This window comes from Mauremys reevesii, linkage group 2 (genome assembly GCF_016161935.1).
Source record: "Mauremys reevesii isolate NIE-2019 linkage group 2, ASM1616193v1, whole genome shotgun sequence".
Classification (NCBI taxonomy): domain Eukaryota; kingdom Metazoa; phylum Chordata; order Testudines; family Geoemydidae; genus Mauremys; species Mauremys reevesii.
Window position 1 is genome coordinate 184,947,795 of NC_052624.1, and position 17,519 is coordinate 184,965,313.

The 17,519-nt window shown below is 41.1% G+C and overlaps 1 protein-coding gene across 1 annotated transcript in view; it reads right to left on the minus strand.

Moving 5' to 3' along the window:
- The window catches only part of KCNG2 (potassium voltage-gated channel modifier subfamily G member 2), a 74,493-nt gene that overhangs the window by 14,334 nt on the left and 42,640 nt on the right, over positions 1 to 17,519 (minus strand). The window contains exon 3 of the mRNA XM_039523072.1: positions 9,311 to 10,135. Coding sequence (XP_039379006.1) covers positions 9,311 to 10,066 — 756 coding nt within the window. The 5' untranslated portion in view covers positions 10,067 to 10,135. The remainder of the gene's footprint in view (positions 1 to 9,310; positions 10,136 to 17,519) is intronic.

Below are 17,519 nucleotides of genomic sequence, written 5' to 3' on the forward strand. Positions count from 1 at the left end.
ACAGAAAGTTCACAATCTACATGTAAGACTATAGATAACAGATGGTTAAACCAAACAGATAGGGGGAGCCCAAAGGAAATAATAAGACAAACTTTTGTTTACGTCTGAGGAACAGAAACGCTGGGATTTAAAGGATGCTGTCAATGGGCTTCAGGCTCATAAATTGGAGTTTATGTAAGTTTTACAGAAACATAATATGAACAAAAATATTGTCATGAAATTTATAAAACATGAGCATGTGTTAAATTAAAATATTCCTCTGGACTGTGGGTAATAACCTCATTGAGCAAACACATCAGAACTAGAAAGTGAAAGTGACTCTCACCAGTCAGTTTCATTGTGCACAGAATCACAGCAATTAGAGATGGAAGAGACATAACAAGTCATTTGGTCCTTCCCCTGTTTCCAGCTAGTATAGGACTGAATTGTCCAAGGCAAGTGAAATACAAAAAGCAAACTAACAACATGAATGGTAACAAGTAAATCAAAACTGAACAATGATTTCATCTGAAAGAATATTTTGTTATTACAGCTCAGTGTTATTGTACTCAGATACCTCAGTGATAAACATGCTATACAGCTGGGATTTTCAAACAAGACAAGGGAGTTGAATTAAGTCTAAAATCCCATTCTACATGCCTAGACACTGTAGACAATATTTATAATATGGGTAAAGGTATTTTTTTTAAATGTGAGTATTAGGTTCACTGTGTCTCAGCTTCTAAAACATGCTGTTTGATAAAAAAAATGAATAAAATGAACGGCATTTTTATTAAGACTCCCATTAATGAAAGCAGAGCACCAAGGTATCACAAAGAAGTGCTGATCCAATAGCGATGAATAAGATGGGATTTAATGCAGCTGGGAGCCAAGGAAAAACAGTTGTGTATCAGAGAGAGAGAGATTAATAGAGGGCCTCAAAGAGTTTGAAGTGGAGTGTTCCCTTGAGATAGAAAATGCCAAGGGTAATTGCTATTTTATCTTTCTACATTATTTTTCATAAAACAAATAAAAGATTTAACCTAAAAATGACAGGAGCTCTAGACCTAAAATAGTGAGGCTCATGAGACAATCTAATACTATTTGTGCAACGAATACTTGGCCTTTCTGACATTCTACAGTCTTGAATAGTTCTAATTCTGACCCATTTAAAGTACAGCAGAATATAGCTTAGAAATCTAAACAATTCAACAACAGTTGTTATACAGGAACTGCCTTAACATCTGAAATTATTTTTTTGTTGGGTACCTTTTGTGAAATAAGGTTTCCAGTCACATATTATTTGACTCACATTCACAATATACATCTATTCCCAATCCTGACCACTGAGGGTAGTGGATACAGTATGTGTACATTAAACCCAAAAGGTTAAACGGTTTCAGCTCTCTGTATAGTATAAGGTATTATTAAGTTGACTAGTAGCTGAAAGCCTGTGCTGGTGCATGGGTGTGGGAGCTGAGCTAAGTAATCCACCATCTGAGCAGTCTCCCTCATAAAACAATTAAATTGTTGCATGAAAACTAACTGTAGAGTTAGGGTGGGGATTGTATCACAATAGTATAGGACTCTTGGCATGACATAGATAAATGCCTTACTGTACACACAAATGGGTATGCATTTGAAAAGTCAAAATGGCTGAGAACTTAAAAACTGGATGGTAACAGACTGCGAATCCCAGCAATGACTGAACCAGATGATACTTCGAACAAAAAGAGCTCGCAACCATGCTTATAGCTGTTTCCATCATTTCACACTGACTGTACAGAAATTTTAGGCTATGGAGTGACACAGAGTAACATAATCCTGGAATCTTCTTACATAAATTATTTATGAGTCTCTCTGTTATAACACGATCTCCAATTCAAGGCTATTGAACTGGAACTTTCTATTAGAATTTTTCTAATTACAACAGCTCCACATGGTATCACCAAGTGTAGAGAAGAAGAAAGCATAGGTCTGATTTTCCTCTGCCATTTTTATACAGATGTAACTCAAGTGACTGCACTGGAGTTCCCCAGGCTTAAACCAACATAAGAAGAGAATCCTACCCAGAGTGTGCGTGTGGTCATGGGACATCTTTAATCTTCGTGCTGGAGTGGGAAATGAAAATCTAGTTATGTTGAAAGATGATTTTTTTAAATGTTCTTGACATTTTGCTTATTTTAGCAGCAGTATTCTTAGAAATGCAAACTAATCTCCCTAAAGAACAGAAGGGCAAACAAAACCAATTGAAAAGCCAATATATAAATGCCTCTGCATTATGCTGAGAGTTTTATATGTTGTACAATATGAATATATGTGATGTAATTTAATTGAGGGGACTAATCAGTGATATGTCTATGTAACTGATTCATCAAACCTGAAAGAGCTGAAATAAAATCTTCCAAATGTGTAAGTTCTTTTACAGATCAGTGCTTCAGAATTTTTTAAAGTAACATACACTTTATGAAAGAACACTGTAAAAGGTTTAGATTAAGTTTAAATAACTTCCTTTTATTATAGAAAGATAAAGGAAGAGCAGCTGTTTAAACAGGTAAGAGATATGGCAAATATCAAAAATACACCTCTACCTCGATATAACGCTGTCCTCAGGAGCCAAAAAAAATCTTACCGCATTATAGGTGAAACCGCGTTATATTGAACTTGCTCCAATCCACTGGAGTGCACAGCCTCCCCCGGAGCACTGCTTTACCACGTTATATCTGAATTCATGTTAGATCAGGTCACATTATTTCAAGGTAAAGGTGTACTTGATTCAAATGGAAACTGGTGTTCACGTAACACACAGGGACACCTAGACTATGGCTACACTAGAGAGAGAGTTTCAGCTGCACTGTTGTAAGCTCACTAGTGTAGTTGCTCTAAGTGAAAGGAGAGAGCTCTCCCATCAGCTTAATTACTCCAGCTCCCATGAGCAGCAGTAGCTATGTTGGCGGGAGAAGCTCTCCCGCCGACATAGCACTGTCCATACCGGCGCTTAAGTCGGCATAAGTAATGTCGCTCAGGGGGGTGGTTAGTTCACACCTTTGAGCGACATAACTTATGTTGACTTAAGTTGTAGTGTAGTATCCATAGCCTTAGAATGAATCAGCTGCTCCAGTGTACTAACTATTGACTATGTATAATTTTCACTGAGCCACTTATAAACCCTTGTTATTTTGGATCATCCCAGACAAAGGATACAAAACGCAAGTGGGTCTCCTCTTTGAGAAAACAAGTGTATATGCCCAAGGTTAACTCTCTGTTTTGCTACTATTCTTCCCAAAGGAGAGATATCCTGTAGAAGAAGTAAGCTTCCCTTTTTATATAGGAGAGGCTGTTTTTATGTCTTAAGGCTCCTCATCAAGAACAAAAGAACAGGCCTAGTGTGGCAATCCAATGGTATTTGATTGTTTCTCTTCATACTCTTGGTTTCTTAGCATTGCTTTTGCTTTGGTGCATTGATCATCATTTTAAGAGTTCTCTGACATATTAACCACATGCCTTGAGTGACTCTATTCTTGCCACTACTTTAGTATGTTAATAAATTGGCTTAAGGATATTATATGCCTACAAATCCATAAAGATATCATATGCCTCTGACTGGTTTTGTGTCTTGAAAGAACTCACTGTCTGAGGATTACTGCTGTGTATTTGACTCAGAAGTACATTTTCCTTAAGAATTTTTTCCCCTTAAGTTAAGCACAGGCCTTGTGTAGAAGTCTTCCAATAGACTACAGTACTTTAAATAGCCCACTGTCACTTTAAGCAGATTTACTTGATTCTCTTTCTAGTTTTCTTTTATTTGAATAGTTGAAATCTCTCTTTTCCCTAAACATTTCAGGAGTGATCATTATGTATATTGTTGGTGGGTTTTTTCCAACACATAAAGACTAACTTGAAAAATCTGGAAAAGATAGTAAGTGTCCTAGTGTAAGTCAAGATTAGTAACTGGAGCTAAAAAGTAAGCTAGTTATTTTGCCACCCTTTTTGATAACTGAGCAGTATCTGAAGTCAATGGAACTATTTGTAGTGGAAGGTACTATTCAGCATGAATAAGGGTGGCAGAATCTGACCCTTACTAAGAAAAAAAAATTAAGTGTGATAATAGCAAGCCAATGCTATCTACCCCTCTGCTGAACCACAAGGGATTGCTATCGTCATCTAGAGCTCATCTGAAATATGCAGCAAAAATTAGGAATGATTATTTTTGCATATTTTTCTTAAAAGTGTGCTGGCACCCAATTAATGGAATAACTCTCCAAAATAATCCCATCTGTTCAACTGAGACTGCACAGATGATAATTACTTTTGATTTCTAAGGCTCTGATCCTGCATCTGTGAGAAGTTACATTGAGTTCCATGGGATACCACTGGGGTGTAATGGAGTGTGGAGGATCAGGTTCTAAGTAAATATGCTCAACCATTTGTTTTCCATTATCAGTTCCTTCCTTTTTCCCTGAAGCAGTAATAGGATGGATGTATGACTTATCAGCAGGAAGACGGTTCTCTTGGTGGGATAAACTTTTCACTCTCAGAGTTCATCCACTCAGGAATAAGACTGCTGCATTGTAAAAGAGAGTACCTGTCTCGATATCTCCAACATATAAATGCAACAATAATAATTCCAGCCAGATAGCTTGAGTCACAGAGTACAGCATGTCCTTGAAAGAATATTTAGTGTTTATTCCCTGTCTAGAAGAGATGTAGACACATTTTCTCCCTTTAAGGCGACTCCAAACCAGGCCTAGGGTCTATCCTTGGGTTCAAATTTTAAACTGTACACAAGCAACAGTGTGCAAGATGGTTAACATGCTTTACTACTACTGTTACTTGCTAAGCTCCATCAGTGTGCTGAGCCATGTACAAACAACGAGGAAAACACTGCTCCTGCCAGAGGAGTTTACAATCCAAGGCCCTGATCCTACAAATTATTCCTTGTGGGCAGATTCCTGCAACCAGGCGGAGACTCACTGAAGTGAACAAGGTTCCACTCCTGCAGAATCTGTTGCCAGATAGGGGCCTATATCAGACACAGAGCTTTACATCGGCATAGGTCTTTAAAGTACAAAAGTGGAATATTTTCTGTACTACTTCTTCGTCCCCCACTTGTGTTTCAAGGAAAACAAAAAAGAATGTTGTGTTTTCCATACGCACTAGAGAGTTCATGTGTTTTCAGACTGAACAGCTTTTATTTTAGATTGAGAAAAACTAAATTTCCATGAGAGAGCAAAATGTGTGTTGCTCAAACTGCAAGAGCAGCTGCCTTGAACTGAAATGGGTTCTCCAAAATGGAGCATCTCACAGCAGCAAGCCAGGCAAACACCATAAAAATTAGCTACACACAGAAAACAGTCATGAGAGTTACATAACTGTGTGCTGTACATCTCACACACACTGGTGTGAAAAATACTGAAGAAAGCCTGTTTTTAAAAAGGACAGCACCCACAATGTTTTATTCCTGGTATAAAACTGTACTTTTGTATTACTGAGTATGACCCTTTGAAAGATTATTTATTGCTGACATGCAGGAAGAAGTGCATCCTATATTGACTGGATACAGGATATAGGATATTAGGTGTGAAATAAAGGACAGGTGATCATATCACCTATTCCCCATCCTGGGGCTCTGCCTGAAACAAAACAAAGCACTTTACCACGCCCATAGCCCTTCCACAACCCCTTCTCAATGCGAATGATAGAACAATGACTACTTCCAGGAGCATCGGTGATTCACAATTTAAGGCCAGAAAGGACCATTACATCATCTAGACTGACCTCCTGTATATCACAGGCCATTAAATTTCACCCAGTTATTTCTGTATTGTCCCAATAACTCATATGTTTGACTAAAGCATGATTTGTGTGGCTAAATCATGTCTTTCAGAAAGGCATTCATTCTTGACTTGAAGACACTGAAATGAAGAATCTACCACTTCCCTTGGTAATGTGTTTCAGCTGTGGTTAATCACCCTCACTATTAAAAACTTGTGCCTAATTTCTAATTTGAATTTGTCTGGCTTCAGTTTCCAACCGTTATTTCTTTTTATGCCTTTCTCTGCTAGATTAAAAAGCCCTAGTACCCAGTATTTTCTCTATGTGCCTGTTGTGCACACCATGATCAAGTCACCTCTCAAGCGTCTTTTTAATACATTAAATAGATTGAACTCCTCAAGTCTCTCCCTGTAAGGCGCTTTCTCTAGCCCCCTGAGTAATTTTTGTGGCTCTTTTTTGCACCTTCTTCAATTTTGTACCATCTTTTAAAAAATGTAGACCTCAAAACTGTACGCAGTATTGCATTGTCTGTCTCACCAATTCCATATACGGAGGTAAAAATCACCGCTCTATTTCTAGTCCCATTTATACTTCCCAGGATCACATTATCCCTTTTTGCTACAGCACCACACTGGCAGCTCACACTGAATTGCTTGTCCACATAACCCCTAAATCCTTTTCAGAGTCACTGCTTTCCAGGATACAGTCCCCAATTCTGTAGGTCTGGCATGCATTACTTGTTTGTAAGTATATAACTCTGCATTAAAAAAACACATTGCATGGGTCTAAGTTACCAAGCCATCCAGACTGTTCTGTATTTATGGCCCATTCCTCATCATTATTTTCCTCTCCACCAATCCTTGTGTCATCTGCAAATTTTATCAGCAGTGATTTTATATTTATTTCCAGATCATTGATGAAAATGTTGAATAGCATAAGGCCTAGTATCAATCTCTGTGGAACCCCATTAGAAACAGCCCCATTCAGTGAGGATTCCCCATTGCTAGCGAGTTGTTGACATACGTCAGTTGGTCAATTCTTAAGCCATTTAATGTGTGCTATACCGATATTGTATATGGCTAGTTTTATCATTGGAATGTTGTGCGGTGCCTCAGTCAAATGCCCTAGAAAAGTCAAGTATGTTACATCTATGTGACATTACTGAAAACTTCATGCTCCCCAACAAACGCCTTTCAACCATGCATCCCACGCTCTGTAACAGCTCTTCCTCATTGTAAGAGTGGAGACCAGTTTCTGCCATGTGACAATCACAGGGGTATGATTTTTTATAACCTTTACTCACAACAGGTAACTAGGAACAGGAAATAAAGATCAATCTGTTACCGGCAGTCCCATGTGTCCCACCTTTATTGCACTCAAAGGAAGCAGTATATCCTGTAGATTAGAAATAAGAGACTGGCAGACAAGATTCCCAGGTTATATTCTCAACTCTGATCCCCCATTGCGTGACCTTGGTCAACTCACTAAACTTCTCCATGCCTCAGTTTCTCCCATCTATTAAAAAGAGCTGATACCCACTCCTGAAATGTGTTATGAGATGTTTGATTACAAGGTGCTGCAGAAGTGTTATTAGTAGGAGGAGAGGCAGAGGAAAGAAGGGAAGAAATGTCAGTTTGGGACTGTTTTCTTCCAAGATCCCCAACCTATCCCACTTTTCAGAGGCTAGAAAACCTTCCCTTCACCTTGACATAACGTTCCCTATTGCCTCGATCTTGGCACAGTGTTTCCTACTGGTCCTGCCAAGCCCTAACAAGCTAGCCAGTCCCAGCCTTGCTACAAGACTAGTGCTGAGCATTATTCTGCAGACTACTGTTAAGTTCAAACCCATTTTGTTTAGTAGTAGCACAGACAGGGCTTTCCCAGGAAACTGGATTCATCCTGCATCAATTTGCTATAGAAACTCTCTCTCAAAATCTAGAGCACCCTGCAGACAATAGTAGCTAGTGGTTAACTAATTGTTCAAGGCCATTTTTAGTAGATTTTGTTTGAATTTGCTTATTTAAAGATATTGAGTTTTTCAGTTCCACAAGCTGTATCTAAAATACAAATTAAGGAAGTTTAGTTTTCTTGCAGCTACCGGCTTTTGAAACTATGATTTGTTTTAATTATCAGAACAATGTGGCTTTAGCTACTATCCTAAAATGTTCATTTTAGGAGATAAAAAGCTTGTAACACAAGATCATTTTAACTAAACAACAATTTAAAAAAAAACAGGCCAGGTGTTTTGCATGATTTTTCTTAGAATGAAGTATTATTGTTCCATGGGTCTGACTCTAAATTCAACACCTCTGATGAACATGGCTACCTGATAATGTCCAGTGCATAACATACCGGGAGAGGGTGGATTTTAGTTGTATATGAAGTACTCATAAAAACACAGCACAGAACTCTCTGGAATTTCTGGGGAGCCGAGGGTGTACAGCACCCTGTAGGATGGGGTGCTAGAAGAAGAAGTGGTTTCTGGAGATTTTTACCATAAGGAGAGCTTGGTACAGAAGTGTGTTTACCCTGGCAGAGCCTGACTGGATGAAGTGCTGTTGAAACAGGTGACTGGTCAGGTTTGTGTTAAATGACCACTGGGCTGGAAAACAAGCACAAACATTAAGTGGCTTGTTTGGTTGTGAGTAAAATATCCATCCACTTACACTGTAATCATACTCTGCCCAAAGCCTGAGAGACAAGAGAACTTTTCCGAAGCTTCTCCTCCACCTTCCACCCCTCACCTGCAATGCTCCATCATCCCATTCAATCTTTTGTTTTCATTCATTTCAATGTAAAAATTAAAGGCTGCATCCTGCAATCTTCAAGCAAAACTCTCACTGACTTTAATGGGACTAACCCCAGGAATCTGGACTACTCACACGAGTAAGAGACTGGATCCTAAGGAACTGCACTGAAAATGAAGAATAAATAAAGTGATTGATTTTCAGTGGTGAAGAGCCCACAACTCCCACTAGCATCAATTGGCACCATGAGTGCTCAGCATATTTGAAAATTAGGGCACATAAGGGTATGTTCTGTTTCCCCTGAACCCTTCTCCTCCTCCAGGAGAATATTTTTTCATATAAGTTCCTTACAAAGAGTTGTTAATAATTTATAAAAGCAAAATATTTAAAGTACTTTTTGGGAAAAGGCAGAACTGACAATCTAGAGACAGACACAGCTAATAATCCAACCTCAAAATAGTGAGCCTGAAGCTAGGTTCATTTGTATAATAATGAAAGGACAAATAATTGTTATTCTGGCATCTGTTTTGTGGTGGTGGCACGCATGCATTCTGGGAGAAAGTTCTGTATTGGTGTAAACTGGCACATCGCCATCGACAAAGCAGAGGATTTTGATTGCCTCAGCTAGACTAACAATAAAATAGTGGTCTCCTACACCAGACTGTACTCCACATCATAAATACTGTAGGCAGTATCTGAATGACTTTGTCCTTGATCTTTCCAGATGAGACAAGACAAAATAGCTTACTTAGTGTGTTTTGCTGTTGATAAAGTATAGTGTAAGAGTTGCCACTGAAGGCTGCACTCACCCGCTCTTCCTCTTCTCGGAGATCTGGCATGGTGCTGATACAGAGACTCACTGCAGTGATGGCCACAAAGGAGACTGATATACAAGCAAAGATCTTTCCTGGGATCCCTGAGTGAGGGTTCTCCACCATATCCCTGAGCTTTCTCATGCACAAACCCGAACGGCTATTGTCCTGGAAGGCACATTGCGGAGTTTCATTAACCATCATCTCCCTCTCATACTGCGTGGCCTCGGCTGCCTCCTCCTCCTTCTGTCGTAATCTTTTCTTACAGCACCACTCCAGGTGTTCCTCTTCTATCCCCCAATACACCAGTTCCTCTTGGAAAGAGAGGGCACACATCTCCCTTAGAAGCCTCAGCTTCCCAGCTGTCAGGAAAGTCATGATGGTCCTGAAGGCACAAGGGTTACGGTCGAAAAAAAACTCATTGCAGCTGACATCATAATCATCACAGATGTCCATGATCTCATCATAGTTGTTACAAGATTTTAGTTTTCCAAGCCTGGTCAAAGGGCAGTTCTCCAGTGTGGTCCACGGAATCCTGTATTTAATGCCACCTACATTGATGATCACATGCCTGGTTCGGTCCTCTAGATGGGCCAAGCAGCACAAGTCTTCCCCAGGGTGAAGAAGCTTGGCTTTTTTGTAGAAGAACCCTTTCTTGGTCTGCACCTCGCACAGGTTTTCCAAATTGTTGTAGGAATACGAAGTGAACTTGGGATCTGCGTTCCCAGTGAGCAATGCCATTTCCTGATACATTTGTTACGTTCATGGAGGTATCTGATCTACTCAGAGAAAGAGATTATAAAGTGGAGACAAGTGGCCAGTCTGCAAAAAAAAATTAAAACATGACAATTAGGGCTCCAGTAGAGAAAAACAATTCCACAACAACGTTTTCTCTGCATTTTTTAATTTTTTTTTTGCATTTTAGGACGAGTCTTTTAGGACCCACTCTGCTTTCATCCCCCTACCTTGGGACCGAGAAGCACTCCTCACAGCAATCAAATAGAAAGCTGGGTCCATGCCTCTGGAGCCTACTGTGCAGCTCCAAGTGATGACCAAAAGGGAGTATGAGTAATGCATCATCATTGTGACCTGCTCCTTTCTAGAGGAGGAGTAATGCCCCAGCCAGTCCATGAAGGGGCGGGGAGGAAGAATGTGTGTGGAAGCATGTTAAAATGGAAATCACCGTTGGACTGGGAGTCTAACAGGTTATCAGATAAGGCTTTGTTGAAAGACCTTTTCTTTATTCTGACAAATCCAGGGGATGCATCTACTATGGAATTATCTAGTGGTGAGAGTGCAAACCTCTTTCACAATCAGTGCTCATCTACTGCTATGGTTCAAATACTTTTCAGTTAACATGGCTGTGACAGGGTGCTGGGTAAGGAGTGCTTAACCAGCTCTCTGCCACGCCAGCCCCAATTAAGAGAAGTAGATTGGAGCTGGCTGAATAGGCCTTTGCCTGCCTGGCAACTAGCAACAGCTGCCAGCCTAATTAACTAGGGGCTATAAAAGGGCTGTGGATGGGAGGAGAAAGAGAAAAAGAGAGAGAGAAACAGGCAGGCCAGTCGGCTCTGGTCTGCTGCTTGTAAAGCCTGGCTGAGAAACAAACCTGTTTATAGATAGTAAGGTGGTGGTAGGAAATAGCTACACATAAAGTGCACTGGTGATTGCATCAACCTGAGGTGTCCCTGACTGGTTTGTGAGGGCAGCAGGAGCAGAAGTAAGAGGGGCCCAGCCATGCCTCACTACACTGGCTTACACAGTTCACATATGGTGTGCAGTTTGTGTAGCTATCATACTGTATGAAAACAATCTTTAAGAGGGTCATATTTTGATTCTTATAATCTGGGATAACCAAATCAGCAGTGCTCCAGCGTGTGGTGTATGGAAATTCAAGAACTGCAGTGATAGATGTGGTTACTGCACCTTTGAGAGCTGGAACGTTCTGACCTGCCAAAGTTCCAGAGGAGACTCATTAGTCAGCAGCAGTCAGGTAGTTGGAGATTGAAATCTAAGAATGAAGTGGGGCTGGAAGTAGCTTGTAAACAGAGGACTCACTTGGTGTGCTAACTTGAGACCAGATGATGTTGCATAGTTACACAATAGCTTTTACTCTGTGAGGAGTCCCACTGAAATTTGCTTAACAAAAATCAAGCTGGACTGGAGCACTGGGGACCCATATGTTAGTTCTGGCTAGTGCAGTGACAGATTTCAATCAAGTAAATTGAGGAACCAGAGAAACACGGGACAACTGCTCTTCCTGACTGACATTTTTTATCTAAACACCAGACATGAAAGCCTGTCTGTGGATGTCAAGCGGAATCTTGCCATTGGCTTCAATGGGGCCAGGATTTCACCCCAATTCCCTAAGCAACCTATAAGAAGTGGGGACAAGTTTCTAACTTCTTGCCCTGAGGCGGAAGTCTCTGGTTGGAAAGCCTTTCTTTGTTATGGACCAGGGCAGTGAATGCATCAGGGGCATCATTTGCAGCTCCAGGCTTGAGTTTACACCCCACCTTCACTCCCTAAACAGAACCACTGTTTCTTGCACCACTTTCCTCAGATCTCTTAAGCTTACTTATTCAGTATCTGCTGCCTGTTATTCTGCTCTCAGTACCACTTGTCTTCAGAGCGCTGAGCCTCTCTGTTCTCCACCGATTTTCCTCCTGAAGCAGTGTAATAGATCTCCGGTACTCTGGAATTATAGCAGGGGAACACTCAAAGCCTCCTGGGCTGTATAAAAGCCTTTGTAAGTAAGTAAGGAAAATAAACAAGCATTGGAGCTTTGGGCCTCCAAAAAGGAGATCTGGACTGGAAGTGGACTAGAGGTGGGGAGCAATTTTATTTGGAAGAAATGGCTCTATAACTAGGTAGACGAGCAGAGACAAAGCTATGGAATGAGGGATAGTTTAACAGCACTTATGGCAGGATGGTGAGGGTGAGGTGGGAATTCAACAACTGCGGTGAAAGTAACATGTTCCAATTCACTTTCCGTCTCATCTGATTTCCCATTCATGTGTGCTGGAAAGAGAACTGAATATGAGGGTTCTCATGGTTAGAGCATCAGACTGGGACTCAGGAGACCTGGGTTCTATTCCTAACTCTGCTACTGGCCCTCTGGGTGATCTTGGGCAAATCACTTCACCTCTCTGCACCTCAGTTTCCCCATCTGTAAAATGGGATGATGGCACTAACCTTCATAAAGCACTTTGACATCTAGTTATGAAAAGTGTGATGTAAGACTAGGTATTATTATATATTCAAAGACAAAATCACAGTAGCTCTTCTTTCCTTTGGCCTCAGTCAATCCTTAGATAGATTAAGCCCTTCCACCAGCAAATGATAAATGCTTGTTAGTTGAAGGCATGTGTCACGCCATTACTGTTCTCTTCAGTTATGGTTAAGTGAGTCATGCCTGCATCACTAATATGGGTCACATTCTATAAACATTACAGGGACTAGGGGAAAGAAGAATACAAGGTGCCATGACATATTAACTCTAACAACTGAGGCATTGCCTACATCCTAAATCAGAACTCTACAAGATAAATTTGTCTGGCTCTGAAGTCTGATGTAGCCTTCATATAAATCTAAGTCACAGAAGCTTCTGTAGGCTCTGCAGCCAAAATGACAGAAATTGGATTTCCTTCTACATAGAATTCCAACAAGCATAGGGTGGGATTTTCCAAAGTTACATACCCAACTCCCATTGATTTGCAGTATTTAGTCCTCTACAAAAATATGTGGACAAACTAAGTAGAGTAGATAAATGCTCTGTACCGGAGTTGATGTCAGTTTCATCTTAGGTCAAATAAGACAGAGTAAATTGCTAAAACTACACAACAACCTGTACTTTCCTTTCTCTAAATTTCACAGAACTCAAATATTTTCTGGTGAAAGTGATTAAATGTTTCTGTTTGTCAGATGCCTCACAATTTGCAAGAGAAACTGTTTGAGGCCTGAACCCAGAGCATATTTTATTTTATTAGAAAATTCCTCAGAGGGAAGGGATTTATATGTCATTCTATACACATCCTATCTTGCTGATTTTGGAGGATGTAGCTCATCCAATTGGTTTGTTGGATGCCCCATAGCATCCCTCTGCCTGGTGGTCTGTCTCAGCAGGAGCCACAGTAGGGTAACACATTTTAACATAGCACAACTAACTGACATGTTAGTTGGCACTAACATGGCACTACTGCCCCATCCTAGACAGTGCACTGAGAGAAAGGCTGCTATGGGAAACTTCACTAGTCCAGAAGGAATTAAGAACTCACACAAAGAGTAAAGTACAGCATCTCATAGCAACTTGCATCCTGTGAAACTGGTGCCTTTTCTCATAGACTTTAATGCAGCAGCAATTGCAAATACCATTACTGTCATAGTAAGGGTGCGTTGTTAACATAGCATATGCTTTAAGGATGCAGCCTCTTGTTGCTTTTTTCAGTAAGATAAAATATTCACTGCCACTATTCTGGGCATCATGCTTTTGTTTCATGCCTCACTTGTTATACAAGTCAACATCTGAGAAGTAATGTACATCATTTTGTGGCAAAAAGCCAGGATTTGCTTTCTTCCATCCTGTTCATCAGCATGATGGTGCAGAAAAAGACCAATACATTTCCAGTATTCTTTTGAAGCTAATGCTGTGTGTGTCCAATTTTCTAGGTGAATGAGAATTAAGCAGCAGCATAATGTGCATGTAGATTTTTGCATTCAGTATATATTGGCCTTTTCATTTCCAGCTCTCTGAACTACAAAGGAGGATATGTTTTATAAAAATCCTGTTGATTAAATATCTAACTTAATGAATCAGACATTCAGGTTTTTATTAAATTGTCACTGGTGACTGGATAGGGGATTGGTAATACAATATGGAGCTTTTCTCCTCTAGGTCGGCAGCAGAATCTCAGGTAGTTTCTGAAGGCTTGTCTACACTTAAAACACTACAGCGGCACAGCTGTGCTGCTGCAGCGCTTTAGTGTACACATGACCTACACTGATGAGAGGCATTCGCCCATCGGCGTAGGTATGACACTCTGTATTTCGGGGGAACACCCTTGTTGTACCCCCATGGTCATCCTTATAATATGATTGTATGGTATCCAGTGCAAAGTTTATCATGGCAGGTGCCTTTGGAAGGCTCATGATGCACTGAGCATTGTTGTCAGTTACAGTAAGGTTATAGGTTGTAATTTCATGTATATAGTTATGAGGCTGAAAATGTTTCTTCAAGGCTTAAAACAAGCCCAGGCAAAACCCTCCAGGAGCAGAGGGGCAGTTCACACCTCATCAGGGCATGTATGGGACAAACCCAGCCCAGCCTCACAGGAACAAAGGACACTGGCCGAGGCAGCAACAAAAGATCTGTTGGACTCTTGAGTGAGTCACCCCCCTTCCCTTGGTCAGTGTGGGACTGCGATGGGGTAATGCTCACCTGACTCTGAAGGGGGGGGCAAAGCCAAGTGGGAAGAAAAACATGATAAAAGGGAGAGACGTTGCCATGCGCTTCCTCTCTCTTCCACCTACATCTACAGGCACCACCACCAAGTGACTGGAGTGCTAATCAAAGGGGAGAGTCTGGCTGAAGAGCAACCAGCCAGCCTGTGGTGAGAAGCATCTAAGTTTGTAAGGGCAGTGAAAGTGTTAAGATCAGCTTAGAATGCGTTTTGCTTTTATTTCATTTGACCAAATCTGACTTCTTGTGCTTTGACTTAGAATCACTTAAACTCTATCTGTAATAGTTAATAAATTTGTTTATTCTACCTGAAGCAGTGCGTTTGGTTTGTAGTGTGTCAGAGACTCCCCTTGGGATAACAAACCTGGTACATATCAATTTCTTTGTTAAATTGATGAACTCATATAAGCTTGCAACATCCAGCGGGCAGAACTGGACACTGCAAGACAGAAGTTCCTAGGGTTGTGTCTGGGACCAGAGATATTGGTTAGTGTCATTTGGTTGCACGATCCAAGCACTGACTGGCCAAAAGTGCTCACTCACATAGCTGGGAGCAGTTTACATGCCAGAGGCTGTGTGTGAACAGCCCGGGAGTGGGGGTTCTCACAGCGGAGCAGGTTAAGTCTGGCTCCCAGAGTTGAGGATTAGAGTGATTTAGCAGATCACCAATCCAGATAACACCAGGGGAATGTCACAGTAGTTAATCAACGTCCTCAAGTGCTGTCTACATGGGAATTTAGGTCGGTTTAAGTATACTGTTCACAGGTGTAGATTTTTCACACCCTTGAGCAACATAGTTATGCCAACCTAATTTTCTAGTGTAGACCAGACCTGAAAATTAGATTAACAGTTGGAATGAGTTTGCTGGTGTCAGTCATGTTGCTAGCAGGCAAACATCCACATAATAAAAAACACCATTACAAATGTCAACAATTGGTACCGTTTTTGGAAGTGTCACTACGGAGCCAAATTACTGAATAGACATGGAGCTGCATTACTCTCCCTGATACACCTTAGAAGTGGTCCCTCCAGATCATGGCTGAGATTTGTTGATGGACCAGCATAGGAAAGCTTGCATTGCTTTTTCAGCTGTCAAGCAGATAAACTGTTGTTCAGGCCTGCCATGCTGGCACCTTTCCTGAGAAGTAGGTTCACTCTGGAATGACTGTTGCTGACTTGTATGCATGGAATGTATCATGATGACCTTCACAGAAATATTAAGGGTTTATCAAAGCTACATAGGTCTTAAAATACTCATTGCATGTTGATGTTCTCTAGTCTAAACTATTCACATACCTTCAGTGAAGCTGCAGTCAAAGAGTCACTTTAAAATCCAACACTTCCAGAAATGGTTACAGCATCAGCCAGTTGGCATTTCTCTTATTTAATCAACACATGGGTAGAGAGGAATGGGGGTATCAAAACACAGACCCTATCGGAGGCTCAATATGTACTTCCCTGACTGGAGTTATCTGAATTTGTACATCACTTTGTGCTAATCACATTAGGTGGAATAAATCTAAGCCATGAGCAAAGCGTTCAGCCACCTCCGCAACAACAACAAAGTATCTATTATGAAGGTAGGCACAGCCAGATTTAATTTACATCATACCATCTTATGAGAAAACTTATGGCTAAGTACAGTGGTGATCACCTCACTGCACAACTGGCCCAGAGAAAAGTCTGGGCCTGATGCTCTCCTCAATGTAAATGAGGAGTAGGTCTACAGATATTAGTGGCATGACCCTGGCTAAAACTGGTGGGAGTTCAGAATCAGGTACCGTGCCTTTTTCATGACAACTACCACAGACTTGTATTGACTTCGTACCTCTGGCTGCAAGACAGTATATCATGGGTCAGACTGAGTCGTGCAAACAGACTGGAATTATGCCACAGCTGCCCAACTAAGAATTTCTGCCATCAGGATAGGGGACTCTCAGGTGGTATAGCTGCCTCCCACCCCAGTATGGACGTGGGAGTGTATGAAGGAAAGGGAGGGGCAAATCACAACTCTGCTCTGCAGATTCCCCTAGGGGATCATAGCCAGCAGTCATAAATTAAAGCAGCCCTGAGGCTGAGCCAGCTTGAAAGTCAGGGGACTGAAACCAGCTGTCCCTTATACTTAGCAGATCTTTGAGCAGGAGCGAATCTGGCCCTGCGTGTGGTGTTTGTTATTTCAAAATGCAGTGCAAGGAACATTTTTTAAAAGATTACTATGGGCTGATTGTGCACGGAGGAGGAAAATACTGTGGATAATTTTCATTAAAAAACCCCTGCAACCCTGAAAGAAAACCTTTTCTCTGCCATATATGAAAAGGATAGGAGTCACATCTTCTATGATCTGCACCCTGCTTATGCAACAGTTCAAAGATGATGTAAATCTGCAACCTCTGACCGTGGTTTCGTAAGCAGATTTGTACGGAATATTTCAAGAAATGATGTAATCCACTGAAGAGATGAGTATTCTGCCACCCATATCTCCTGCTGCACACCCCTCAATGCACACATACACTCTTCACCACCCACTCCTGTAGCAGCTACCTTCTTTCATCTGGGCCATTTGGCATTGCACAAGGGACTACTAGTCTAAAATTGGCTCAAAACTGGGATGAATGTCCTCACTCCATCTGCTATTCTATGTTACAAAGTATTGTAGGGTTTTCCTTTTTTTGGCACCCAGTTGCAGAAGACTATGGGGCTTTTTAGTAATTCTGGCTTTTAAATGCATCTTGTGTAACCGAATCCATC